This window comes from Hippocampus comes, unplaced genomic scaffold (assembly GCF_001891065.2).
Source record: "Hippocampus comes isolate QL1 unplaced genomic scaffold, H_comes_QL1_v1.1 scaffold2, whole genome shotgun sequence".
Taxonomy (NCBI): Eukaryota; Metazoa; Chordata; class Actinopteri; order Syngnathiformes; family Syngnathidae; genus Hippocampus; species Hippocampus comes.
Window position 1 is genome coordinate 688,043 of NW_017805139.1, and position 27,526 is coordinate 715,568.

General features: G+C 42.7%; 1 protein-coding gene across 1 annotated transcript; it reads right to left on the reverse strand.

The window, feature by feature from the left end:
- Positions 1-1,291: 1,291 nt before the first annotated feature.
- Positions 1,292-27,417, reverse strand: LOC109514444 (mothers against decapentaplegic homolog 6-like). Its single transcript, XM_019867570.1, has 4 exons — positions 26,148-27,417; positions 25,040-25,093; positions 24,024-24,083; positions 1,292-2,236 (listed from the first exon to the last, which is right to left on the reverse strand). Exons 1-4 carry the CDS (start codon positions 26,800-26,802, stop codon positions 1,599-1,601), a joined length of 1,407 nt encoding a protein of 468 aa, XP_019723129.1. The 5' UTR covers positions 26,803-27,417; the 3' UTR covers positions 1,292-1,598.
- Between the last annotated feature and the right edge of the window lie 109 nt (positions 27,418-27,526).

Genomic DNA, 27,526 nt, shown 5'->3' on the forward strand with positions numbered 1-27,526 from the left:
ATTACAGTTCAGTTGTATTTAACTTTTAAGTTCAATACGTTTGTGTTTTATCTTCAAGATTGTTTTGAGGCTTTTATTTTGGTAATCTTTTATGTGTGATGCATTTGAATAAAATCATTACTCAGGTTAAGTTTCATTGTAAAATTCAGATAGAATTTCAATTTTATCCCAGTACATTTATATTTGTCTCATCTATTTTTACTTAATGCTCATACATTACAAATATTTATTTTTTTTACATTTTTTTGTTGTCTCACAATTTATTTATTTTTTTGTAGTATGTCATTTTTAATTGGATTTTTTGTTTTTCGTCTCATAATATTTTTATTTGATTCCTATTAACCTTGGGTTATTGTTTTCCCCATAAATACAACTTTGTGATATACAGTACATTTTGTTGCTGATCATAAAATGACTTTAAGTGTAGTTTTAATGTTTTAGTGTAAAATTGTGACTTTGGAAAATTATGTTTTTTTTCCTTGAAATCCGACAGCTTGAATAAAAAGTTCTGGGCACCCCTGCTCAAACAGATTACATTCATGTGGCATGTTGTGCATGTTGTGGGTGTTCAGTGGCATGTTCAGGCTAACAGAGGGCACTCACTGTTGGCAACAAGTGTAGAAGTAGTCCACCTTATCAAAATAAAGGTTTTGCACTTGAAGTAGCTCTGATGTTTTTTTACAATAGAAAATTTGGGAGTGCACCACAAGCGCAAATTGAAGTCTGAATTGATGGAATTGAAAGTGTAAGTGGAATAAGCAAGCAAACAACAATACTACAGTGGACAGCTTAAAAATTAAGTGGCCTCGTTCTCAGTCCGCACAAATTTTTTGCCCTTTTCGGATCCCATCCATGTTGCTATCGACACTTTTTCCATTGATAAAACCCAATTGTACCAGGTACTATTTCTTGTACTGGTAGCGTTTCTGATTACCTGGTGATCTGGGGTTTCAAGCATGCCAAGCCAATACCTCACCAGCATGACATAAACTACAACTTCATTATTTAACAAAACCTTTGTGCATTCATGGTGAGAAAAACAAAAATAAACTCCTATGCTAATACTAGCGCGCCTTGTTACTGTGACTTACCGTCTCAACCGTCTCCACTTCCCCAAGGGATATGTCAACGGGATTGACTGGTGACCAGTCCAGGGTGTACCTGCAAGTCACACAAACCCTAGTAAAGAGTATCAAGAGCAAAGAGTATTTTGGAAATGCTGTATGCCAATAAACTGTCCTTTCGTGCTAATGATTCATCAAACAGTTTCAGAAGAGGAAACCACTTCATATTTAATTGAATACAAATGCTTTATTGACATGTGTAAGGCATATTTTGAAATGGTGAAATTATGAAAACATAAAGTGGATATCTTTACATTTGCAAAATGACACTGAGAAACTCTGTAATGCATATAGAAAGAATGAAAAGTGCATATTCTTGTTCCTTTTTGTTTTGTCCATAAACACATGACACTACACATAAATAGTTGCATTGTAAAATGACGAAATGAAGTATTTACATGGTAATATATTTTATAAAATATATAAGCTTTATATTAAATCTCGGAGGATTACAATTTGGATCCAGGCTGGGTGCTATCTGTGGGTGTTAAGTAGCACCTCTAGCCAGCACGGGCAGGAAGTGATGAACTGTCTCGAGTAGCAGGGGCCCCATCCTTTAGCAAAACTCATACGAACACTGTGGGGGTCCCAGGGCCCCTCCTGGCTTTCAGGCTTCAGGCCTTTCTCAGCCATCCAGTTGGAGCACTCATAGTCAAACATTTTGAGGGAGAAGCCCGGCATCACCCTCTTCACGCTCATCCCTCGAGCGCTGAGAAGGTCCAGAGTGGGCGAGTGGACGAACACCGGGTGCTGGCTGCGGTTGTACACCCACACGCCGTCGGGCTCACGGCTCAGCACAATGCCGTGGCCAATTTTACTGCGGATCTGTTGGATGCTGCTGCTGTTCCTTCCATGAGTGGGGTAGGCTGGAAGTATAGCTGTGCCATGGCTGCCTCGGTTCTCACGGCGACTGTGGTTGGCGTTGGTGTGGAGCTGGCTGAGGCAGAGGCCCGTGCCCTGAGGTAGGTCATAGAAGATGTTGAGCGAGGCTTCGTAGGCTGGGTAAAGGCGACCCACACGTGTGCGCTGCTCCCAGTAGGCAACGCTGCACCAGTGAGAAGGATGCTCGCTGGAGGTCGAGGAGCCCAGGGAGCCCAGGGAGGTACCGGTCTCTAAAGGTGAGAAAAGAAGAGGGCATGATTTATATTTCTCGTATACAACTGTCAATGCCAACACTGGGTTCTCTCAGAAAATTGACACCATAATTCACGGTGGCAGTGGCTGACAGGGTCAGGATCCAAGTCACTTTTGAATTGGAGATACAGGAAGTGTGGTTGTCCACAAGGGTCAATAAGGTTAGAAGGGCCCAGGGAGAGGCAGAAAGATATATAACCACTAGAGGGAGCCTTGGCTGGTTGACTACATCCAACCTGAGCCGCCATCTTGAACCGGGAGTCCCCGGCCATCTCTTCCATTCACTTGTACTGAGGTTAACTGTGTATGGCACCAATTAATTAATCATAAATTGGCGGATTCTTTTCCGATTTTGACACAGATTGGTTTATTAGAACCTTTAGACATGCAGTGATACCAGACAGGTGGACAATTTAAAGTCAAGCACCTCTGCCATATGAAAACAGCATTGCATTGAGTGGCTGACCCTTGCACACCGACACGGATTAAAGGTCTCGGCTGTTAGTTGTGTTGTCCATGAGATAATTGTCACTTCTTTTCTGCAGTGGGAGCAGGTCTGACAGACACTAGATGACACTGCAACCGTCAGTTTACAATGTTGTCAGTGGTCATGTGCACATTTCTGAAAATCTGACTGCATCACATTTCAAAACCAAAAGCAATACAATCACAAAGTGGCAGCACTCAACAAAAGATGGTGAAAGCAGTTTGCCATTTGAAATTGGATATTACATCAAGCATTTATTTTGTTATTATATGCCATACTGTGATATGTTGCACTCTGGTATTTATATTAGGGTAATGCTTTTTTATTATAGGATTTGCAAAGCATTGGATATTAGAGCCTAAAACATGATATTTTAGATGTAATATATTTCATATTAATATTAGATGCATGTGGGTCTCATCCATCTAACTGGTGTCTCTTTTACCAACTTACTAGCTCCATAAAAATTTTTGGAAGAAACATTTTCAAAGCGTGCCATTTTTTTTTTGTATTGAAGCCACATGTCTGATGTTGTCAACAAAACAAACCACATGAAAATCGCTATAAAATTCAGCGGGTTATGATTTTGTAATTTTTTTTTTATGCGTGCCCTTGCCCATAGTCTCAAGAGAAATAAATGAAGTGGAGGGGCAGGGCCGTTGCGGGATTCTTCTTTTAAGATGGCACCCACTCTGTACGACGCAGCAATTCTGTCTCCAAGTCCAGGCGACATCTCGTGTTATATAAGTCGTTATATAAGTCTATGGGGAGAGGCAGAGGTCTACTGCTTAGGGCAGAGATTCACCATCAGTGTACAGTGGGAAGTGATCCAACTTCACTTAAATGGTCTGAAATGATTTCATTTCTGCAAATAATGTATCTTTGTTCAACTATCTTTGCCAGTGACATACAGTGACAACCATTTCACTATTTCTTCCTGGGGGCTCTCAGCCAATGAAGATTCTTCACAAAATCAAACTCAAAATGAGTGCAAACCTCCACCTAACTACAAAACATGTATCTAGTTTTTGTGCCATCTTAGTTTGTTGGTGCCCCTTAAGATTTTGTTTTCAACGGTAAAATACAGTACATGCCTTGGCTCAACAAGTTTTGCGAAACACAAGTTAAGATGTCTCAAGTCCACCCTACAGTAGGAGCTGGTAACTCACATTATGCTTTTACACTCCCTCCGAGGCTGAGAGGCCCCTGATCAATGCATTTAACTGTAAAAGCTGCTTACTCCTCCTCTTGAGCCCCGAAGGACGTTTATTTCATTGTTCGCTGTAATTGGTTGAGTACAGAAAAAATGCTCATGCATACAGAAACTAGGCAGGACATGTTCACAGTATTTCTCAATACAAGAATCTAATTTATGCTTTTCTGCACTGATAAATATACTCTAGCGGCCCGATGATCGAGTGGTTAGCGCGTCGGCCTCACAGTGCAAAGGTGCAGGGTTCGATTCTGGCTCTGACCTTCCTGTTTGGAGTTTGCATGTTCTCCGCGTGCATGCGTGGGTTTTCTCCGGGTATTCCAGTTTCCTCCCACATTTCAAAAACATGCATGGCAAGTTGATGCAACACTCTCAATCGTGCCATGGTGTGATTGTGAGCGTGATTGGTTGTCCGCCTGTGTGTGCCCTGCGATTGTTCAGGGTGTCCCATGCCTTCTGCCCGAAGACCGCTGGGATAGGCTCCAGCATGCCCCGTGACCCTTGTGAAGATAAGCGGATCAGAAAATGGATGGATGGATAAATATACTGTATAACTACAGCCGATAATGGAGAAATGGCATTTTGTGAGGTTGAAACATTTCAAACAGAGGGCCCATCTACAAGTCTTTCCACTATTCTCAATCCCCCCTCATTTGTAATAATAATGATGACTGGAAATAGCTTCCTCTGTCTCCATGAGAGGAAGGAAACATGCTCAAGGGCTGTTTTGAGACACTGTGCTTCAGGGGTCTTCTTAATTATTCACTTTAAAGCTTGTTCAGGAATGTATGGATTATCTTGATCTATGTCCAGACAGGATCTGATGTTACATTCTCGGAAAATGTGTTTCAAAAGTACGAGACAAGGCGACAAATAATCAGATGATCTACTTTTATCTCCCAGTAAGCATTTTTACAATGTTTAGTGATGTACTCATCACCATATCACTAACATTGGTAACCGTCGATGGTACTGTATATCGAGTCTACATTTTATTGGTTTGAAGTTAGACTATAAACAACTGTTACATACTAGTGTTATGTTTGCACTTTCTGTTACAGGTTGCTCCATTACCACCGCACCACTCTACTGAAGTCCGTCCGAAAGAGAGGAGCCCCGTACTCGATTTCACTTATTTCTAATAGACAATTAAAAGGCTATTCGGTATATGCCTGGTGGCCAGCTATTCTTTTTATTTGCCACCTTGGTGTCCATTAAAAGAAGGGTGTCAACAGTCCACTTCCTCCAGCGATATCCTCCGACTTCTCATCACTCCTTCAAATGCTAAATTCGAGTTGAAGGTGCAGGGTAGCAAAGACGAGCGGGGTGGGAAGCATTCAGCTCTCTGTCAACCTTGTGCAAGCCTGTGAACCCTGGACCCCCGCCCCCCTCCCCAAGCCCTCATGCTATCAGCTCACATTAACTCCCTCACAGAGTGATGCCATTATTTTTCTCCAGAGACTCTACTGACACAGAGGATTTAAAGACCCGTGAGCCCATGGCCCCATTCCTGTCATATTCCACCGGAACGGCCCCCTTTTCCACCACCAGAAAGGCTACCCCGCTTTTTAAATTAAAAGATGCATTTGGGTGAAACTGGTATCGTGATTAGGTGCGCTATGTATGCAGCGGCCATGTTAATTTGGGGTTAATGAGTCGATAATGTCGCAGGGAGGAGGAGGAGGCCAATGAAGGATGAGATTTAAGTGTGTTTGTGTAAAATAAGCTCAAGATACGAGCGCACACTACGTGATGAGATAGCACCTTGCATATGCATGCGAAAATTGGGCTTAGTGGTTCCAAACAAACTATGATCACGTACACATACACACTCTCGCATACACAAACACATGCACACAAAATTACACATCTCATTTGAGCCCCACGTGTGTCATTAGTGAATTCCAGGCTGGCAACTCCTGCAGTCTGGAGTTTTTACAGCTCTCCAATCGCACACACACACACACACACACACACACACACACACACACACACACACACACACACACACACACACACACAAGCACACACGCACACCTGTCATAAGTTAATACAAAAATGTAGGCGGAAACACAGCTAAACTTTATGAGTTCACAATATATTTTTTTTCCCCAAAGTCGGCATGAAACAAACGCAGTACACTGTGTGAGGAAGGCTCAGCTTCTTCACAGTTCAAGTGACTCAACAAATAGACAGGAAGAAGACACGGAAGAAGTCTCAAGAACCAGAAGCTCTCAAGACATTTCTTTCGTTAGCAAGCCACAGGTTAGGTCAGGTCAAGTCCAGTTCTTTGTCAAAGTGCATTCTCAAGATGGGAGGGAGACCAGGGCTTTTTGTCACATGGCTACGTTGTCACATTGCAATTATCTTCTCCACCAGAGGTCACATTTAAAAAGTGGAATGCTACTTTTCTTCCTTTCTAGGGTCAGGGGTCGTGACTGAGAAGAGAATGGCACATTGTGAGCTGAGATGGGTGCCAATTAAACCTTTTGCACAACCCAAAATAAAAACTCTTAATTTTATTTGTTTTGGAACAATCCAGATACAAATCCTCGCAACATAAGGGACTTGCAGAGCTCATCTGTGCGTGCATAAGAATTTAAAAAAAAAATGCCTTCCAAACAATCAAGGGGTCAATGCAATTTTTTTTGCTATTACAAAAGTGTTTGCCTAACTGTAAACCTTAAAGCTTGCAGGCATTGTTTAAAAGGCTCGAAGCTTTAAGTGACAAAACGATGGGTCCACTTTGGGCCATGCTATGATGACATTTCGTCAATATATACTGAAACTGAGAAACAGACAGAGGCAAAGTATGGTAAGCTAGCTAGCGGACAGCGAAACAATTGGAGAGACAGAACATGGGATCAAGCCAACAGAAATGGTTTTCCCGTCACTGTCACTTTTTAAATCGAGAAACGTTTGGCTATTGTGTTGCTGTGAAATATTGTTGCGGCATGTCGCATTGGCGATTGATTCGCTGAGTGTTAAGCGGCCTTTCAGATTACTTCACTTGCGCTGGTTATGAAGCCAAAACAACACTTTTATTCAGGCCGTTTGTCTTTTGCTGGCAGCGTTGGGAGTAATGAATTACAAAAGTAGCAATTTACAAAAACATGAAGTTTCTCAGCAACAAAGTCATGCAACATGTTACATAAACCTACTGTGCGTGTAAAGACGTTTCATTAGGAATGTGTGCCGTACTTAATATCCCCATGGACTGGGGCAAAGCACCGCACTTCAGACGTACTGCAGCTGGTCATTTAGAATCCGCTTGCTCCCCTTTGGCCCCTCACTCAAGAAAGATCCTACCTGTTTCTTCCTCGTGTCACTCCTTAACATCCAACCAAATGCCATGAAGCACTTAACTGAGCTTCCAAGTCAAAACAATTTTCGCTACATGATTATGTTTTATGTGGCCCGACTAAATGTGGTACTTTGATTACTATTGGGTTTGTGAAATACGAATTAAGCAGCAAAATCCAACCATTTATATCCATCTCAGGGTGCGGCCATTTTGCCACCCGCTGCGGACTTAAAAAGACACCACAGTTTCTCAGGGCTCAGGGAACAGCTCACCTATTTTTTTGAGGTCATGTGACATTCGTAAGCTGAGCCGTGATTGGTCGCCATTGATTGTCATTTTGTCTAAAACTATGCAAATGCCATTTTGGTCCTAAATTTTCAGGTAACAGGCTCTCAGAGTAAATTTTAGTCTTACTACTTGACATGGTCATTTGTGAAAGTGGAGAACATGCGTTCTGCATAGACATGTGGGAGTCCGTCCCAGCCAAAACAACGGATGTCGGACCACGGGAGTTAGATAAGATTACTCCACTATGGCATCCAACCAGACTCATCATGCAAAGTTAATACCACATATATGCAGACAAAAGGAATTTAAAAAATGGTTTTAGATAAGACCTCGGCGGACAAGTAGTTGCTGTGAATGTGTGTAGTGCTTTTACATGCATTTTGCGCTTGTTTTTTTTTTTTTTCGACGTCCCAAAAACGTGTTTCCCTGTCGTGTGCATGTACCCTAACATTGAAGTTGTCACAATGCACAACGTACAATACAAACTGGCAATCGTTGAAAAGAACACTTTTCAGTTGCCTGTCGTCGACTTCCCCAGGAGCTATAGAAATCAGCAACAACAAGTACGGTAAGTGAATAAATCGCTTCATCATGTAATGAGATACCGTTTCTTAAACAACAAAGAGCACACACACTATCCCTTACTCACCAGACCAGTGTGTTTCGAACAAGAGACTTTGTGAATCCAAAGGTGTGCATGTATCTTGCCAGTTAAACTGTTGCAATGGTTTGCACTCTGTAATTACTGACTAGTTATTTCTTGGAGGGTGTAGCAACTTTTTTCTTTGACATTAGTCAAAAGACTGATTAAGTTATAGTTTCTTTCTTACCTTTTGTCTTATGACATATAATTATGTCCAAAATAACGAGGAGCGCATGGAAACGCAACATAGACACACAATTATATTTAAAATAAACCAATGGCTTCACTTATTCTGTGACGCCAAAACCAAAACACAAACATGATCAATCATGAATGTGTGGCGCAGCATATCGTGTTTAATGTTTCTGGCACGGTTCTTAGTGTCATCAGGCTCAGCTTGGCTTTTTTCCAACTCCAGGTACAATGAGCTTGTGTGAGTGAGTGCGCAGCAGCAGGGAGGAGCTTGGGAGAAGTTAAGTTCTTCTATGGAATTTTTTCGAAAGACAGGTTAAAATGGGAGGTTATCAGTGTGTTTACGTTTGGGCTGAGGAAGTGTGTGTCTGGAAGATTGTGCGTGCCTGTACGCATTCATCTGGATGCGAGGGCTGGCAGCAATTACAGCGTCCTGCAAGCATTTAAGCCAGCCAACCCTAAACTGCACGGTTTACCAATTAGATAAGTAACCTTTGTTGCTTTATTTCAAAAGCAGTGTCTCTTAGTGCCAATCTCACTGTAAAACATTCTCCCTCATCCAGAGTGTGTATAACGTGCATTTTTTTTTCGCTTCCTCTCTTGACTTGGGGCTTCTCACATACCTGGGGAATGTGTTACATGGTCAACGCATTCGACCTCATCATCATTTTGTTATAGCGCAGACAACACAAAGTTCCAGCCAGAAGACTGATATCTTCATCAGACATCACAACTATATTTGTCTCTCTTTCGAAATAATCAAATCTTCCTTTCCCAACAATGAGCACCTTATGCATGCTTTTTGATAGTTAATCTGGGATGCCTCGCCAGCAAGTGTATGCCGAACAGTGGGCAGTTTGTACCATTGGGAGTGTAAACACAGACAACTGCATTGCTGCCAATCAAAGCAGCTCCTCTCATTCTCTTAAAATGCAGTGCACTCACATCTCGCATGGAGAAATTTCTGGGGATCAGAATCACAGTGATCTGTGAGTGTGCATTGTAACCGCAACAAACATTGTCAATGTCAAAGTCATTAAAGATGACTTAAATATGGCCGTCAAAATCATTTATCATGTGTCCTCCACTCCCCCATAGCTGCATCCTGGCTAAGGTGATGATTTAAAAATGATAATAACGATAGTGATAATGATAATACTATTAGTAATGTGTTAAATTATTATATCATAAATAATTTATACAATGATTCAAAGACTTTAATGCCCGCTCTTGTCCTATTGTATGAATGAAATAGTATGACATTCACTCACATGTCTGCGCAGCTCAGAATCAGCTCTAAACAAATCAAACAAAATTGTGTTAGACCAGCAGCCAAACTACTGTGCCAAACTTAGACGTGGTCCAAGAAGGCGTATAGTTCAGACGACTTTCTGCCGCCAAATTGTCAGGTGCAAGGAAAACATGATGAAGACGCATCCTTGCATAGTTTGGCGCAGAATGATACCAAACAAGCGCATTGGGGCTTGCGCCTGCACAGAAATGAGAATCGGCCAGCATTTCCGCATGCGTTGTCTACGAAGGTAGAGCCTGAAGTGGCTTGGCTGCCTCGTCACTGAACAATAGAGTAGGCGTTCAGTGTCAAACTGCCATTTTCTGGAAAAATGACCCCCTATTTAGGTTTCTTTCCAGCCACGACAAAAAAAGTTACACTCAGCTATGCGAGTTATGGAAATGGGAGCTGAATTGTTGCCTTTAAATTCACAAGTGTCCAGGTCACAGCAAGAGAGGCTTCCTGTTGCCAACCTCAACCTGCAGGGGAGCAGAAATACAGTTGGGAGAAATTGGGGAAGTCGAAGGATGAAAAAAAGTGAAAAAGGGAACTGGAAAATGAAAGAGAGAGAGAACCCGCCAAGCATAACTCACATCCATGGAAAAAAAAAAAAACAATGGAGAGAAAGACTGTGAGAAAGAGTGGGAGTGAGGGAGACCCTTGTCTTTCATCCACTGCCAAGGATTAGATTCCCCTCCAGTTATTACACTCTTCCACTGTGCTGAAAGAAGTGGATAGTTTTAGTCAGGGTCGGGGGGTTGCAGAGGGGAAAAAAAAAGAGAACTCGGCTATCTACTATTGTCATTCACCTCTGACATGTTTTGTTTCAACAGCCTCAAATTCCCCCAAAATCAGTGCTTAACAGATAATTCGGAGAAGAACAATCCCGCCTCCCCCTCTGGCGCCGAATGCTATTTTCTTTGTTTGGGACAACAAAAATTAAGCAGCAAATCAAACAAAATTGTATTAGACCAGCAGCCAACCTACTGTGCCAAACTTAGACGTGGTCCAAGAAGGCGTATAGTTCAGACGACTTTCTGCCGCCAAATTGTCAGGTGCAAGGAAAACATGATAAAGACGCATCCTTGCATAGTTTGGCGCAGAATGATACCAAACAAGCGCATTGGGGCTTGCGCCTGCACAGAAATGAGAATCGGCCAGCATTTCCGCATGCGTTGTCTACGAAGGTAGAGCCTGAAGTGGCTTGGCTGCCTCGTCACTGAACAATAGAGTAGGCGTTCAGTGTCAAACTGCCATTTTCTGGAAAAATGACCCCCTATTTAGGTTTCTTTCCAGCCACGACAAAAAAAGTTACACTCAGCTATGCGAGTTATGGAAATGGGAGCTGAATTGTTGCCTTTAAATTCACAAGTGTCCAGGTCACAGCAAGAGAGGCTTCCTGTTGCCAACCTCAACCTGCAGGGGAGCAGAAATACAGTTGGGAGAAATTGGGGAAGTCGAAGGATGAAAAAAAGTGAAAAAGGGAACTGGAAAATGAAAGAGAGAGAGAACCCGCCAAGCATAACTCACATCCATGGAAAAAAAAAAAAACAATGGAGAGAAAGACTGTGAGAAAGAGTGGGAGTGAGGGAGACCCTTGTCTTTCATCCACTGCCAAGGATTAGATTCCCCTCCAGTTATTACACTCTTCCACTGTGCTGAAAGAAGTGGATAGTTTTAGTCAGGGTCGGGGGGTTGCAGAGGGGAAAAAAAAAGAGAACTCGGCTATCTACTATTGTCATTCACCTCTGACATGTTTTGTTTCAACAGCCTCAAATTCCCCCAAAATCAGTGCTTAACAGATAATTCGGAGAAGAACAATCCCGCCTCCCCCTCTGGCGCCGAATGCTATTTTCTTTGTTTGGGACAACAAAAATTAAGCAGCGACTTCAAATCCAGCACACCACAAATCCAGCTGGCGTCTTGACTATCTCTGCCATCAGAGGACTGTGTTATCGCCAGACATTGGCTTCAGTCAGCCAGAATGGGGCTGTGGCTCACAAACACGCACATTGCTCCCTCTCAGTTTTTTCGATAGTATGAATTTTGATGTTGCAGTGTAAAAAAAAAACTTATGCTTCTTGTTTAAAAAGACAACAACAAAAATCCATCATTCAGAATCTGCCCAACTTCTTAGAATCTGAGTATGCCAGTAGAATTCCACCGATGTGCGACTGTAGAAGAATTCTTCCAGAGGAAGAGAGAAAGTGACAGTTTCCTGCATTTCTCCAAGTCGGGCCAAGGAATTCTTCACGTATGACATGCATCATTCATCCTGGTCAACTGGATGTCCAAGCATTATATCATCCACACAGAAGCTTTGGCTTGAGAGTTGACACAATATACCGGTAATGTTGCTGGACCAAGTTTCTGAGCCTTTATAGCTCACTCACTGCGGTACATTACACATAACATTACCATAACCACAATGTTCCTGAATTATTTCCAGCCACTCAACTAATTTGTATCGTGCAAAGTGTTGGTTATTATTATTAATCAGGGGTGGACATTTTGTCAGAACCGACGTTAGGTCCCTGCGTGATGGACGGCCATTTTGCTGACGAATGACAACAAACGTAATAAAAATGACGGACTAAGGACTGATGGAAATGGGGTTTTGTCTGTCAATGTAATCGTCACAAACTGGTCAAGAACTGACGGACGCCCGTTTCGCTGACAACTGACGGAAACATGCTCGTCTTTCTCGCATGTGTTGATTTGTGGGGTTGCTGAGGGAGGACTGCATTGACTACATGTGTGTGAGCGTCAATGAGAGTGAGCGATCCTGTTTTCACTATGGTCTCTGCAGAGACTGTGATGACCGGCTGTGATTGGCTTAGGAGGCGGAACCAGATGAAGTCACTTCACTTTACTTTAACAACACAAATCTACAATCGTTGTTTGAGTCTAATATCTCATGTATGTGTAATTATTTGCATTTAAAACTTTATTGCGGCACGATAGACAACTGGTTAGCACATCTGTCTCGCGGTACAGAGGTGGAGGTTTCGATTCCGGCTCCAGCGTTCCTGTGTGGAGTTTTCATGTTCTCCCCGTGCCTGTGTGGATTTTCTCCAGGTACTCCGGTTTCCCCCCACATTCCAAAAACATACATAGTAGGTTAATGGAACACTCTAAATTGTCCCTAGGTGTAAATGTGAACAAATGGTTGTTCATCTAAGTGTGCCTTGCGAATGGCTGGTAACCAGTTCAGGGTGTTCCCCGCCTACTGGATGAAAGGACGCACACTGTATGTTCTATTGTTTATTTATTGAATGTTTGTGTCAAAGAAATGATTGTAAATATTATGGAATATCTTTGTTTTAGTTTTCAGGGTATATGGTGCGGTTCTTTACCGGAGTAGACACACTGCTTGTGTGTGAAGTAGTAGGTAGTAGTAGAAGACGGAGAAGAAGAAGTGAAAAGTGGGGATGACTATCATTTTAGCAGTGATGAACTGTAATTTTAGCAGTGACAAACTAATTTAACGATGACAACAGCATGGTCAAAATAAAAATGACAGACTGGCCGACGGTCCTTAATTCGTGGTGATGATCTGTAAAGTAGTAATGACCGGCGCTGTTGACATAACAAGGACCCGCAAAATGTTGTAAATTTGCCCACCTCTGGTTATTATCTATCATTGTGCTCCTGGATGGTCAAGCGTACCATTGGCTTTGATTTTGTGGATTATTTCTATTATTCGTCCATGATAAATGGTGGGAGGAATGATCACAAAGATGATGGCAACATGTCCACTTTCATTGCATCTGAAAGACTCATCACTGCCAACCAAGATGGGAAGTGACATGCTTCGCACTGGATGGAGCCCTGAACACTTCCATCAATTCCAACTGGACTCTATTTTTGTCACCGTCACAGGCGAGCACAGACCGGCGGATCTGCAAGAGGGAGGGTCACATCGCTGTGGGGGTGGTCACAGCTGATTTCAGTAATCACCAATCAAAGAGGCTCCTTTCATTCCATTAGAAAGCAGCACACTACTCGTGCACTACAGTCTGGGCTGTGAAGTGGGCACTCAGAAACTGCCACTCCCCCCAATTGTTTGCAGTGTGATCGTTTAAAAATATAAAACAGTGGCTCCAGAGTTTTGATGCCCGCTGTTTATATACTTATGACTGAAATACGTTGCATTAGACCAGCTGTCTACTCTGTGCCGGTGTTCGACGTGGTCTGAGCAGAGGTAAGATTTTGATCGACTTTCTGCCACCAAACTCACTGCGCCAGACACTTTTTTGCCCAGCATGGTGGGGACTGGTCTGCAAAATTGACAAACAGGCGCAGTGAGCCTTGCACTGATTCAGAAATAGAGCCCTTGGAGTTAAAGTGAACAAAAAGAGTTCTTTGCCCACATAGGACTAAATCAGATCATCATCTCAAAAAACTTGGATGGCGTTGACGTGTTGAGTGACACAAATTGAGTGTGTTTAAAATGGAATCTATATATATCCAAGCATATTCGTCAAGTTTTCCTTTAACGGTGTTACTGGAATCAGGGTTTGTACAGTAAATGTAATACAGCCCCCATACCTGTGATTACATGCTTGAGGAAAACACTCTTTGTAATCAAATCCATAAATTATACAGGTATATTATACAGAGACATAAATCTGATGCTGAATTAAGTCATCTGTCGAAGTGATTGATTATTTGATTAGGAATACATTTTGGCAGAGAGTAAAAGAGTAAGGGAAAGGCAGGTCCTGATAGTTGACATTCCCCCCCCCCCCAGCCCCCCTTCCAACACATTCCTGGACAGGCCCTCTTCCTCGACACTTCCTCCCCCGCTCAGCCAGTCCTGGAGGTCAAGTTGACAAGTGTCACATTTGAGCCTCACGTGGGCCGACTATATGGCCTTCACTCCTCACAACGTAATTACACACATTAGTGATGGAACACATCCACTTGTTCCACTCTGAGGAAGAAATTCCGACTAATGGCTAATTAGGGGGAATTATCTGAGTATGAAATTCAACCAGCGCATACGGTGGTCCACAAACGGAACATACTGTCTGCACAGCAAAGTCAAGTATGGTGAGCTTTGTATGACAAGGGAAACAACACCCGTGTCACCAAAAGCCTTGGGGCTGATGACTGAACTGCAATGTAACTGTATTGATGTCAAAACTCCTTAATATTGGACAAAAAATACACTTACTCTAGGTTGCGTCTCTCATGCGGCCTTTGCGAAAATGAGATGATTCCGTGATGAATACGCAAATATTGCTGACGCACAAAAAAGGCCGCCGCAGCTTGGGAAAACAAGGCGAGTGTTGCTTTTCCAACGTAAACACATTTTGAGTCATTCCACATTGCATCCACAGTCACAGCACAGGGTACGCTGTCCTACATTTTGTCGAGTTAGTCCCTTTCAACATCTGCAAAGAATCTTTAAGTTCAGCAGCATGGCAGGATTCCATTAAAAGCCAAATTGCGAGTTGGCAGTAACTCTGAGGGAACAAAGGAAAGCCACAGCTAGTCCTGTAATTTAAACCTTATTTTAAATTGTGAAGGTCTAACAACATGGACTAAGGCAGTGCATTGGGAAGACGCAGAGAACGGCAGGACAAGCGAAACGCGAAATTACGAGTGCGTTCAATAAACATGAAAGGCGAGAGAAGACATAAAATCAGTAGGTGGAGCTGACAAAAACTCAGGCATAAAACTGATGATGAGGTCGGAAAACTGGGGGACACGTGATCTGATCTTGTTTTTGATCACACGGTAAGGATGAGGACTAATCTCTCATTACTCCTACGAGGGTTCATTTCCATAATGACGCAGCTTCGGGGGGGAAATGGGCACTTTGTACCACCCTTAAGCTTCACTTCATATGTCTAAAGGGAGCAATTCGGGGGCTGGACAACCAGTCACCCCCCCAAGTCATGATGAAACTCATCTCCAAAATGCAAGTGGCTAAGGTCAGTGTCATGGTCGTCAATATGCAGAGGTGTCAAGTAACAGAGTAAAAATACTTTGTTACCTTACTTCAGTAGAAATTTCCAGTACCGTATTTTCTGCACGATAAGGCACTTTGCATTATAAGGCGCACCTTCAATGACCGGCCTATTTTAAAACTTTTTTCATATATAGGGTGCACTGCATTATAAGGTGCATAGAATAGAAGCGACACTAGTGGCTGTGGTTTTGCTATGCATCCACTAGATGGAGCTACGCTAATGGGAATATAATACAATACAGCTTTTTTTTTTTTATATAGAGCCTTCACAACCGCTGCAGCACTCAGTAATTAGTCCACATGGCTCTTTAATGTTGAACGAATATTTTTGACCTGACTTTCGCCTCAATGCATTTTTTCCCCCTGGCTTTACTGTTTTACTGTTTGTAGTTTTGAAACAATTTATTATACTTTTGCTTGAGTCAGAAGTTTGAATTGAAGCTCCTTTGAAAGTCTTTTTAAATCCTAATATTTATATTTCTACTTGAGTAATAGAGGTCATGCCAGTCTGCCAAACATCATGCCAGTGATACAATGACATTTTTCAAATGGCCAAATCGAGACAATTATTTCCCGTTTTTTATTGTGTCAGTTCACATGTAAACAGCCCATTAACCTCGGTCGGACTGACAGTACATTAATGAAAGCGAGTGCCACTGCTCAGGCATTAGGTTGGTGAGCTTGACTGGATAACGGAAGATTTGAGGAGAAAGTCTGGAAACATACAGTACTTGGAACTTCATTTTTCATTTTGGTCAAACACGTTAGCACAAATTCGAGTGTATTTGGCAAGAAGTGGTCAAAACAGAAAAAAACAAGGTCTGATAGTTTAGCTGCACTGACAAGCCACTGGGATGAAAAGTTTTGAATAAACTAACCAATCAGCATTATGAGCAATTAGACAATATTAAAAAGACAAGCATTGTTTTAAAAAAAAATCTACCTAATAATGCTTAGTTTTCACTGTCAGGGGTATTGCATTACATCATACAGAGGGCTGTGTCTGTTATTGGGATTCTGATTCTTAGAAACAACTCTTAGAATGATGCAGTCGAAACATCACTATGTTTGGAAAGGAACATTTCCTCTACTCCCACATTGGTTATCAGTGTACTTTGCAAGTGGTCAAATTGTGGCCAGTCAGTTTCGGGCTTGTGTTAATAACACAAACTTGGTTTTGTTAATCCTCGAAGATTTTTATTTCTTTTTTTGCTGCTTTCACATCAAATTGCAACAACATGATGCAATATAGGCTTAGACGTGGAAAAACAGAATCATCGCAACTGTATTGGGAAAACAAATCGCCTTCCAACGCGTCAGTCAGTGTCTTTAGAAGGTTGTGCTGAAAAAAGGGGCATGATGGAAAATATTTGAGGAAATGGCGACGGGTTAATGGGCCAACCCTTGATGTAGAATTCCATAGCCTAATGTGTCTCAGTCAGGCATAAGAGCAAGAGTTGTAAGCGTGCCAGAAAGCAGGCGACTAAGGTTTAGGCAGGCACATCCAAGCTTCTCACAGCGTAATTTGGATGTCTACTGTTTGCACAATTTTTACATTGGCCCTAATCATACCTCTGGAATTGATTCTTTCTGGATTTTGCCCTGGAATCTGATTTTATATTCGTGTTCGTTGTCTGATGTGTACTCAAGAATAACAGAACCCCAACAGAACGTTTACCAAAGCTTGTCAAACAGTGTCAACTAACACGGAATACTTTGCAAGCCCACTTCAACAGCACTTTCTTAAAACTGTCTCCCAAACTTTCAAGAATGTCAGCTCCTCTCTGTGTGTCTTAACTATTAACGGTGATATGTTCAAACATGTATCAAATGTCACTCTCCAGAGTCAGTCAGACCCCACCAGCACCCCACTCCCGCCTCTTTTGCAGCGAGACCCTGCTCCCCCTCACCTTCCCAACTTCCCAACATTCCTGGGCTGTGCCCCATCAGTCAAAGAGCCAATTCATGGGGTTAATGCTGCAGTGAGTAAAGACAGGGCTTTGAGACACGATTGTTTGGCTGTTACCTTGCTTAGCTTACAGAAAGAAACCACAAAAATATGATGTGTTGGGCAGGGGGGGTGCTTCTTCTCTTGCTGAAGTGCCACATCCGGCTCGCTGACCACCTACTTGTATCCGCCAAACAAAGCGTACCCTAACTGTATGGATGGCTGGAGTTTTCTTTCATTTGGTATTTTGTTAGAGTTTGCACAGGTAGAATTAGGCCTAACAGGGCTTTTGCGCTGTTGTGCGCCATTGTGGGATATAACATGGCTATTTCACGGCCAATCGAAGCAGCATCCCTTATTTGCATTAAAATTAGGATGGTGGGAGCGCAGTACCCCCGAGTACACCGTGCTTGACATTGCGGAAACAGAAATAGACTTGTCGGGGTCCGTGCATGACATTGGCAGGTTGACTGCAAGATCACCACTTATGGATGATTTAGTCAAATGCGCATGTGACATGGGCAATTGGAGACCGTTTGCACCCATGACCGTGTGTGTAGACTATACATCTACTTCAAAAATGTATCTGGATCCAGATTATTCTATTTTTTGCAGCCACTTGACAAAACAAAACCGAGTAAATTATGCACAGCATTTTTTCAGTTTACGCTGGTCAACAGCAAATTGTATTCTGAGATGGCTTTATGTGTCCCTTAAAGTGTTTCTGATGCTGATTTAAAAAATGTCTTGACCTCTTTTCTAGTGCATTATATTTTTTTAGCTATTTTCATTTTTTCATTTTTTTGTTTTTAAATTTGACCTATAATATAAAGTTTTGCAGTACGAATTGTACCATGTGTTGTAATTTACAACTATGATGTTTCAGAAATTCCACCTGTTGCTAAACCTAACCCTTAATTCATAGTTTTTCCAAAATATATTACTATATTACATATGAGTAGTAGCAGCGGTATTATGAAAGCCTGAGGGCGGCATGTGGAAACTGGTCAGCACGTCCGCCTCCCTGTAGAATGGTCCAGAGTTTGATTCTGGGCCCCAACTTTCCTGTGTAGAGTTTGCATATTCTCCCCATGCCTGTCTGGGGTTTCTCCAGGTACTTCGGTTTCCTCCCACATTTCAAAAACATGCATGGTAGGTTGATGGAACACTCGAATGTGTCCCTAAGTGCGACTGTGAGTGTGAATGGGTGTTCACCGATGCTCCCCCTCACCTTCCCAACTTCCCAACATTCCTGGGCTGTGCCCCATCAGTCAAAGAGCCAATTCATGGGGTTAATGCTGCAGTGAGTAAAGACAGGGCTTCGAGACACAATTGTTTGGCTGTTACATTGCTTAGCTGACAGAAAGAAACCACAAAAATATGATGTCTTGCTTAAGTGCCACATCCGGCTTGCTAACCACCTAGTTGTATCCCCCAAACAAAGCGTAGCCTAACTGTGTGGGTGGCTGGAGTTTTCTTTCATTTGGTATTTAGTTAGAGTTTGCACAGGTAGAATGAGGCCTAACAGGGCTTTGGCGCTGTTGTGCGCCATTGTGGGATATAACATGGCTATTTCACGGCCAATCGAAGCAGCATCCCTTATTTGCATTAAAATTAGGATGGTGGGAGCGCAGTACCCCCGAGTACACCGTGCTTGACATTGCGGAAACAGAAATAGACTCGTCGGGGTCCGTGCATGACATTGGCAGGTAGACTGCAAGATCACCACTTGCGGGGGATTTAGTCAAATGCGCATGTGACATGGGCAATTGGAGACCGTCTTGCACGCATGACCGTGTGTGTAGACTATACATCTACTGAAAAAAGGAATCTGGATCCAGATTATTCTATTTTTTGCAGCCACTTGACAAAACAAAACCGAGTAAATTATGCACAGCATTTTTTCAGTTTACGCTGGTCAACAGCAAATTGTACTCTGAGATGGCTTTATGTGTCCCTTAAAGTGTTTCTGATGCTGATTTAAAAAATGTCTTGACCTCTTTTCTAGTGCATTATATTTTTTTAGCTATTTTCATTTTTTCATTTTTTTGTTTTTAAATTTGACCTATAATATAAAGTTTTGCAGTACGAATTGTACCATGTGTTGTAATTTACAACTATGATGTTTCAGAAATTCCACCTGTTGCTAAACCTAACCCTTAATTCATAGTTTTTCCAAAATATATTACTATATTACATATGAGTAGTAGCAGCGGTATTATGAAAGCCTGAGGGCGGCATGTGGAAACTGGTCAGCACGTCCGCCTCCCTGTAGAATGGTCCAGAGTTTGATTCTGGGCCCCAACTTTCCTGTGTAGAGTTTGCATATTCTCCCCATGCCTGTCTGGGGTTTCTCCAGGTACTTCGGTTTCCTCCCACATTTCAAAAACATGCATGGTAGGTTGATGGAACACTCGAATGTGTCCCTAAGTGCGACTGTGAGTGTGAATGGGTGTTCACCGATGTGTGCCCTGTGATTGGCTGGCAACCGGTTCAAGGTGTCCCCCGCTCTTGCCCTCCTGCTGAGATCAGCTCCAGCACGAGCTTTGTGAGGATAAGCGGCTCGAATAATGGATGGATGGATGAAAACCTGATGTGCTAGAGAAAAAAATAAGGGCAGATTTGGAATCAGCTAAAAAAAATAAAATAAAAAATACTTGCATCACTGATTAAAAATAGGTGCAAAAAAATTGTTGGGTGTTATTTATATTTCAATATTTTACGGAAAATATGTAAATATCTATAAAGATGCTGATTGCAGTTTGTATCGTTATGCCTTGGCTGAGGTTTGTGCTGGACAGAATGCCTTTCTCATTGGTAGGGGGAAAGTGACACACAACAGCCAAGCTCCTAATTAAAGTATCCATCCATTTTCCGAACCGCTTTATCCTCACTAGGGTCGCGGCCTAATTAAAGTAAAACATCATCTCAACTCCTGTGCATGAAAGAGAGCAAGTAGTAATGCCATACAATGACAAGATGGGCAGTGGACTTAAAAAATGACTGACAAGAAAGAAAGTAGAATGCTGTTACTTGATTTTGGTATGAAATAAGAACTTTCATCCATCCATCCATTTTCTGTACAGCTTCCCCTCACTAGGGTTGCAGATGGGCTGGAGCATATCCCAGCAGACTTCAAGGGGCAGACTCACATTCACACCTACAAACAATTCCGTCTTCAATTAAAATTAAAACCTGAGTAATATATTTTGCCAAGTACCAGAAAGGCACAACACATTCTAACCTTTTGCTGTTTGGCAGCAGTGTTGACCACCCTGCACCCGTATAACAAACAACTAAAATCAAGTCAACTATACGTATACCAATCCATACATGCGCGTTTAGTCATGAAATGCCAGAAAAGGCAACAACCCGCTTCCGTTTAACCCACGCATGCATGTGCGTGAGTGCATGCGTGTTTGTCCTCATAGAACCCCTATTTGAACACACTGAAAAGATCTTATCAGCGAGTCATGGAAGAAATTCTTCTGTCTCTCCCTGTCTCACTTGAAGACACACACGATCACACACAAACACACAGACACGCACAGACAGAGACAATAAGAGCTGAATGATAAAAATTGATGGAGTCACATGAGGGATAAAAGTCTACTAGAGTTTCGTTTTTAGAGTTGTGCCGTGTGCGGTGGTTTAAAGGGAACGTTAACTGATTGAATGATAAAAGAGGCCAGGGCAAAGGTATGTATGGGCCACACCCTGCTGCTGCTTTTTAGTTCTAAACCTCGAGCAAATAGCTGGTTCAAAGAAGAAGCCAAAGCACATTTGTTGTGTGGAAAAGATCACAGGCTATTTAGTGGAAGACTCACAATAGATTCAAAGGAGACACCAAATGTTTTTTAACTTGGCCTCTTCATTGACAACATAACATGTTGAGCTGGAAGGGAAAAATAATTTAAACACCTGTATAGCCACAGGAGCATCTCATAAAGTGCCGAACAAAGTCTGAGACGAGAACAATATGCAGATCTGTTTGTTTCTTGTGTGTACCGCATAAAAGTTCCAGCTCTGGGCTCCACTAGGAGCGCTCGTGGGGTGCGGTGTGGGGGGCAGGGGAGCTGAGACCACACACAGGCGTTCTCTCTCACAAACACGACACGCAGCATGTCTGTAAGGAAACTAATCTAGCTCTGCTCATGTCGCCAGGCACAATCAGTGGCGCCTCCTGTTACGGTTCACCTTGAAAACAATGACCAAATCACCATCAAAAGTCGACTCCCTCGCAACCTTCATTTAACTTTGTTCAAAAACATCCCTATATTTTGTGTGTTTCATTCAAATCATTAATGCATCATTTTAGAAATCAAATCACAAAATGAGGAAAACAATCATAGTTTGGATTATGAGTTTGAAATGTGCATGTTGACTTTTTGCACTTCCTAAACAGGGCCACATCAACCAGTGTAGTCTGTCGCTTCTTAGTAGATAAATGACAAACTTCTAAACATTCACACAGTTTAAATAAAACGGTGATTGCTGCAAACTCTTTAAGCGCTCATCCTAAGGGATACTGCATTACTAAAAGCAGCATTCAAGATTCAAAACATGTCCAACAAGAAGAATACAGCCCAGACCTACAACAAGGCCCATCCTAATTGCTGAATATTCCTGATGCTTTTAATTTCGGTGAACTCTTGACATTTGACCCTTTTAAACAGGAATGAGCAATTTCAACATGCTTTCACCTTTCTCCTACCTAAATTTGATGCAGCTCACGGCACTTCTATGCAAACCATTCAGAGAATAAATTCAGAGAAAAAAGAGATGGAATAATTTCTGAGAAAAAAAAATTGAATTCTCTGCAAATAAATCAGGCATAATACTAAAGGCAAAACACTACCCATAAATTAACATGTTAATTATAAAAAAAAAAAAATCATTAATGAATAATGTCCCATAATTTGGGGAAAACAGAATTTTTGAACATTCATTTATAATAGAGCTGTGAATGGCATCTAATATTCCAATCCACTCATTGGGTTGATGTCGGCAAACAATTTGATTCATAACGTTTGCATTTTTCTGAAAAAAACGTGTCATAGACACAAGAGAAGAAGAAGTATACTAAAGAAGCTAGTACGTAAAAGCACTGAACCAATAAAGTTACACAAACTTTAGTTTTTAAGTATAGTTTAGATAGATAGTTTAAAAATGTATTTCTTTGATTTCTTTTACGGGGGACACTGCAGTGTGCTATTGCAGCACAGGTGAACACGCACCACAGAGCACTTGAAGGCTGCTTCAAAATCATCTGCGTCTCTCAGACAACAGATACATTTTAGTCATTTGTGATCCATGGAGGAGACAGATTTCTAGATGAGTTGAAAAAGTTTGGGAAACCTTGCAATACACTTCAAAGTTTGGGCAGAGTTCTCTTCAGTACGTCACCATGACACTATCAGATATCTTGTCCAAAACCCCATAAAACTAGTGAGCTCTGCATGTGGGGAGGGGGATGGGGTGGGGGCGGGGGTTCTCAATGACTTGAGGATCTCTCAGAGCCCCGCAACAGGCGGCCTCCAACACTCGTGACAAGACAAGACAGTGATGAATACATCAGCTGTACATCGGACATGTCTGGGATGCCGTGACAATATGACGCAGACTTCATAGGTGCCCATCCATCTTTCAGCACCAGTCCGGACAGACGTGATTGAGTGGGTTTGTGGACTTTTTTTAATACTACACGGACCTCTCTGGTCGATGTCAGCACTTAAACAAATAAAGCTCCAGTTTCATCATCTAGAGGGGGCTGTTTCCTGGCCAAGTGCAACGCTAAGCTGCCCTTTTCCACATATACACACACAAATTCTACACCTAAGCCAGATCACAAACGCCAGGCTTCCCCGCCCCCAAAATACAAGTCTCTTTCCACTGCTCAATTGCCGAGAGGAATGGAGGGATTTGAGGGAAGAAAGAGGGGGATGGGTGCTCGGAGAGGCAAAGGGGATTGGGTGTATGCGTGGGGATCTTATTGCAACTTCATCCTAGTGAAATATTTGGCTGTGGTGGAGAGGAAAAGAGAGATGGGGAAAGGGGGAGTGGAAGGCTACTTTTGCAGCATCAGGGTAGCGAGAGACCCCAGACCTCCACAAAGTCTCCCATGCCGAACTGACAATAGAGGCTTTATGCTGCAGGCTTTGAGGTTATCTTAACAGCCTTCGAAAATAGGAAGGAAGGCACAACATTGCAACACCGCCACAACTTATCACTCCATGCAGATGTTCTCGGGGGGGTCTTTGCACATACGTCTCACACAAAAACACACAAATACTTTTTGCCGTGAATACTTTCAAAGTACATGAGAGAATGTATGTATGCAAACAAATACAAGCACCCAGCCAGGACAGGAGTAGACAAACATGAATATTTGCAATTAAAACGACTGCAATGTACTTCACCTGTGTCGTCGGTCGGTGTGATGGGAGAGGACGGAGTTTCAGTGTAAGACAGTATAGAGTCTGAAAAATGGTGCAAAAATGGAAAGCGCGTTACAAACTTGTGCAGCTGTTTGGATGAATTGAAACATTTTCCCTTCCGGTTCACATTCATTTAACGATTACGGCGACATGTCTTGGTCAACACAATATGAGACAACTGGACCTTAAACATGCCTGATGTTGTGTAACTGGAAATTAGACCAAATGTTTGTGGCCAAAATCAATCATTTCTCAAGTCACACCAAGCTTTGCATGACGTTAGATAGCGCATAACCTCATTTCAGTCGAAACACTTAGTCTATTTACAAATAATGACTCCTCTTAGCAAGGTTTTTTTGTAAGAAATAAACACATTCCGTGATGCTCAACACACTGCAGTACATTCAAAGCGTCTCGATACAGTTTGTGTTCTGACTTTCTGTCAAGGTTAAGGCAGAGTTATTTACTATTGATGTTACTACTATTGACAAGTGTTAAGGGTTAAGAATGTAAGATATTAAGAGGCACGTTATAATTTCCACGCATCATTGCAGTTAATAGTGTCATTTCTTGTGCACTGCACTGATAGCAGGCACTAACGTAAAATTTCTGTCAATCATTTTTCATGATTATTATTTACGATGGTAACATCTTATTTCTTTGGAATAATATTCATCTTTTGGTTCACACCAAAATCAGAAAATGTGTCTTGAAAAATGTATTCATCCTTCTATTTTCTGTAACATACTGCTTATCGCGGGTGACCGGTTAAAGTTAGCAGCCAGTACCTAGACTGTAGTTTCATATGCTTTGTAAACACTCAGTGGCAACATATGATTACGGATCAGATTCATCTCTAGTCAAACTATTTTTCAACCTGTAATTTTACTTGCAACCTATGATGTCAACCACAGGAGAGAATGTGTCAGGCTGCTCTGGCTGAAAGACGACGCTGCCTGTCATTTACTGCTTTGTCGTGTGTCTGCTGCCAAACTCACCCAGTGGCTTGTGTTCATCCGAATGGGACACCGAATATGGGGGAGGAGGTGACTCTGCAACAAAACACACCAACATTTGCAAAGTTGAAATCATCACCTAGAATATGACAATGTTTCATGGGGCAGTCGGTGTTGTTGATCATACTCATGTATAATTGAAATAATACATGATTTATGCAGTTTAGCGAACAGCACAAGTCGTGCACTTGCAGGCTCGATGCCTTCAAAACGGAGCTGACACGGAGTGTGCGGCCCCTTTAAGAGCACAGGCAGTAATTGCCGAGTCCTCTGTCAGATACCCAGCGAGTCAGTCTGGCGCCAGCTCTATGCAAACTGTATATTATCGGCACTCCTTCACCTAAATAACAAGAAGAGGACCTCCTTGACAGAGGGAGACAGCAAGGGGGAGGGAAAAAAAAAGAAAAAACAAGAACCGCGTTGCAATTTGAGAGTGACCTTCAATCGGATCGTGTTGCCTGCAAGTTTTTGGGAGAGAATTTAAACAGCCTAAAACAGATGCGTTTGAATGTCTGGGGGAATAAAAAAAGTTATTTAAAATGAATAATAAAAATAATGTAAAAAAAGAATTGGCTGTGGTCGCTTCTTTTGTGTCCCTTCAATGGTTGATGGTGTATTCTTATTCACTGAATTGGGACTTGAAAGAAAAAAAAACGTTGATTCTTTAACAATGTACAGGAATAACAACATGCTAGTGTATGAGAAGGGTTAAGCATGTATTTAATATCCTTGATATCAGCTAAAAATCCATGTACTCGTATACAGTTTGTGTTTACAAGTACTGTCCTGTTTTAACAGGATACACACCTCCCCAAATTATTTGATGGTTTAATGTTAGATAGATAGATAGATAGATAGATAGATAGATAGATAGATAGATAGATAGATAGATAGATAGATAGATAGATAGATAGATATTCACATCAGCTAAAAATCCATGTACTCGTATACAGTTTGTGTTTACAAGTACTGTCCTGTTTTAACAGGATACACACCTCCCCAAATTATTTGATGGTTTAATGTTAGATAGATAGATAGATAGATAGATAGATAGATAGATAGATAGATAGATAGATAGATAGATATTCACCTGGCCCACATAACCTGCTGTAGTGGTAAGGGTTGCAGCACACCTTCCCATCGTCCCCCCCTTCAAAACTTTGGCAGTGGTGGAGCACTTTGAGTCGGGCTGAGGGCGGCAGGTCGCTCCATCGGTACATCAGACCCAGGAGGTACTGAGGCGAGACATAATGAGCCCCCAACCAAAGCTCAGTGCCCGGCACCATGACGCATTCGCTCGGCACCCCTCCTTTGGACTCCACAGCCTTCAGCAGCGGATCCAGACTTTTCTCCGGCAGTCTTTTGAGAAAAGCGTAGGCAATATTCACGAGGTCACACTCACAAGAACCCCTGTTGTCTTTTGGGGTGACCGTGTGGGGGCTGCGAGGTCTGCGATCCCACTCCCCAAACAAACAACAGGTCACCGTCCTGTCCACCTCCTGTCCACGGCGAGAGCCTGTGCGACCCGAGGCACCCGGGTCGTCTTCAGCCTGCTCCCCCTCCTCCTTCTCCACCACCTCCCCCGCGGGGTCTCCCCCGGCGCGTGTCACCGGCCCCTGTTCCTTTCTGGGCAGCCCGGAGCCACACGGACATCCTCCCTCAGCTCGGCCGCTTCCATCGCTCTGAGTGAGCGCACGGCTTCTCCACAGTCGCCGTACGAGCCCGGAGCGTCTCGACCTGAACATACGACAACCTAGACCGTCCCGAATGCGTCGCGTCGGTCCCGTCCGGCTCTCGGAGGGTGCCACATGGGTTGTTTTGTTTTTTTTTTAGACTCGGCGGCCGAGACGTGCGGATGGTGCGCGGTGCGCCCAACGTGCGCAGCCGAGGGTGGCCGTCCTCGGGCTCTCGCGCAGCATTTGGGAGAGAAAGTGTTCACTTCGACATCGTAGCTCCACGTGAAACACGCACACGTTGAACATTCAGCGACTAAACTTAATCGAAACTGAACTCATTCAAGTCCACATCCTGCACACAGTCCTCGAACCGTTCCAGGGGCACTATCACTATCAATTGACAGCTTCTAAACAGCAACATGTGCAAGATTACATCCAAGATCCTGCCAGGAGTTTGCCTCCCGCTTTGGAAATTCCGCCATCCATATACCTCCACTCCGAAGTAAATCCCGAGTCAGCAGAGATCCCGTAATAATCCTGCAACAAAATCCGAAGATCAGGCGGCACACTGGAGTTCTTATTTATTTAAGGATAGCTTCCGTTCTTTCAAACTGAGTTGCAATCGTCCCTCTTCAGCCCCGTGCAACCAAGTCCTCCTCGGGCACACACACGCAATCAAAACACACGCATGCATTCCACACACGCGGCATCATGTCAGCTATAGCAACGAGAGTCTTGTTCCGCATGTATTTTCAGAATAAAAGAAACCTCCAAGGCATGCGCACGGTCTACA

What these genes read in the sequence shown, in the direction of transcription:
- LOC109514444 (XM_019867570.1), bottom strand. Translation starts at nt 26,802, where the DNA reads ATGTTCAGGTCGAGACGCTCCGGGCTCGTACGGCGACTGTGGAGAAGC. An exon ending in GGATGAACACAAGCCACTGG is followed by an intron (nt 24,084 to 25,039) that starts GTGAGTTTGGCA and finishes ACCATTTTTCAG; the next exon opens with ACTCTATACTGTCTTACACT. An exon ending in CACACCGACCGACGACACAG is followed by an intron (nt 2,237 to 24,023) that starts GTGAAGTACATT and finishes TCTCACCTTTAG; the next exon opens with AGACCGGTACCTCCCTGGGC.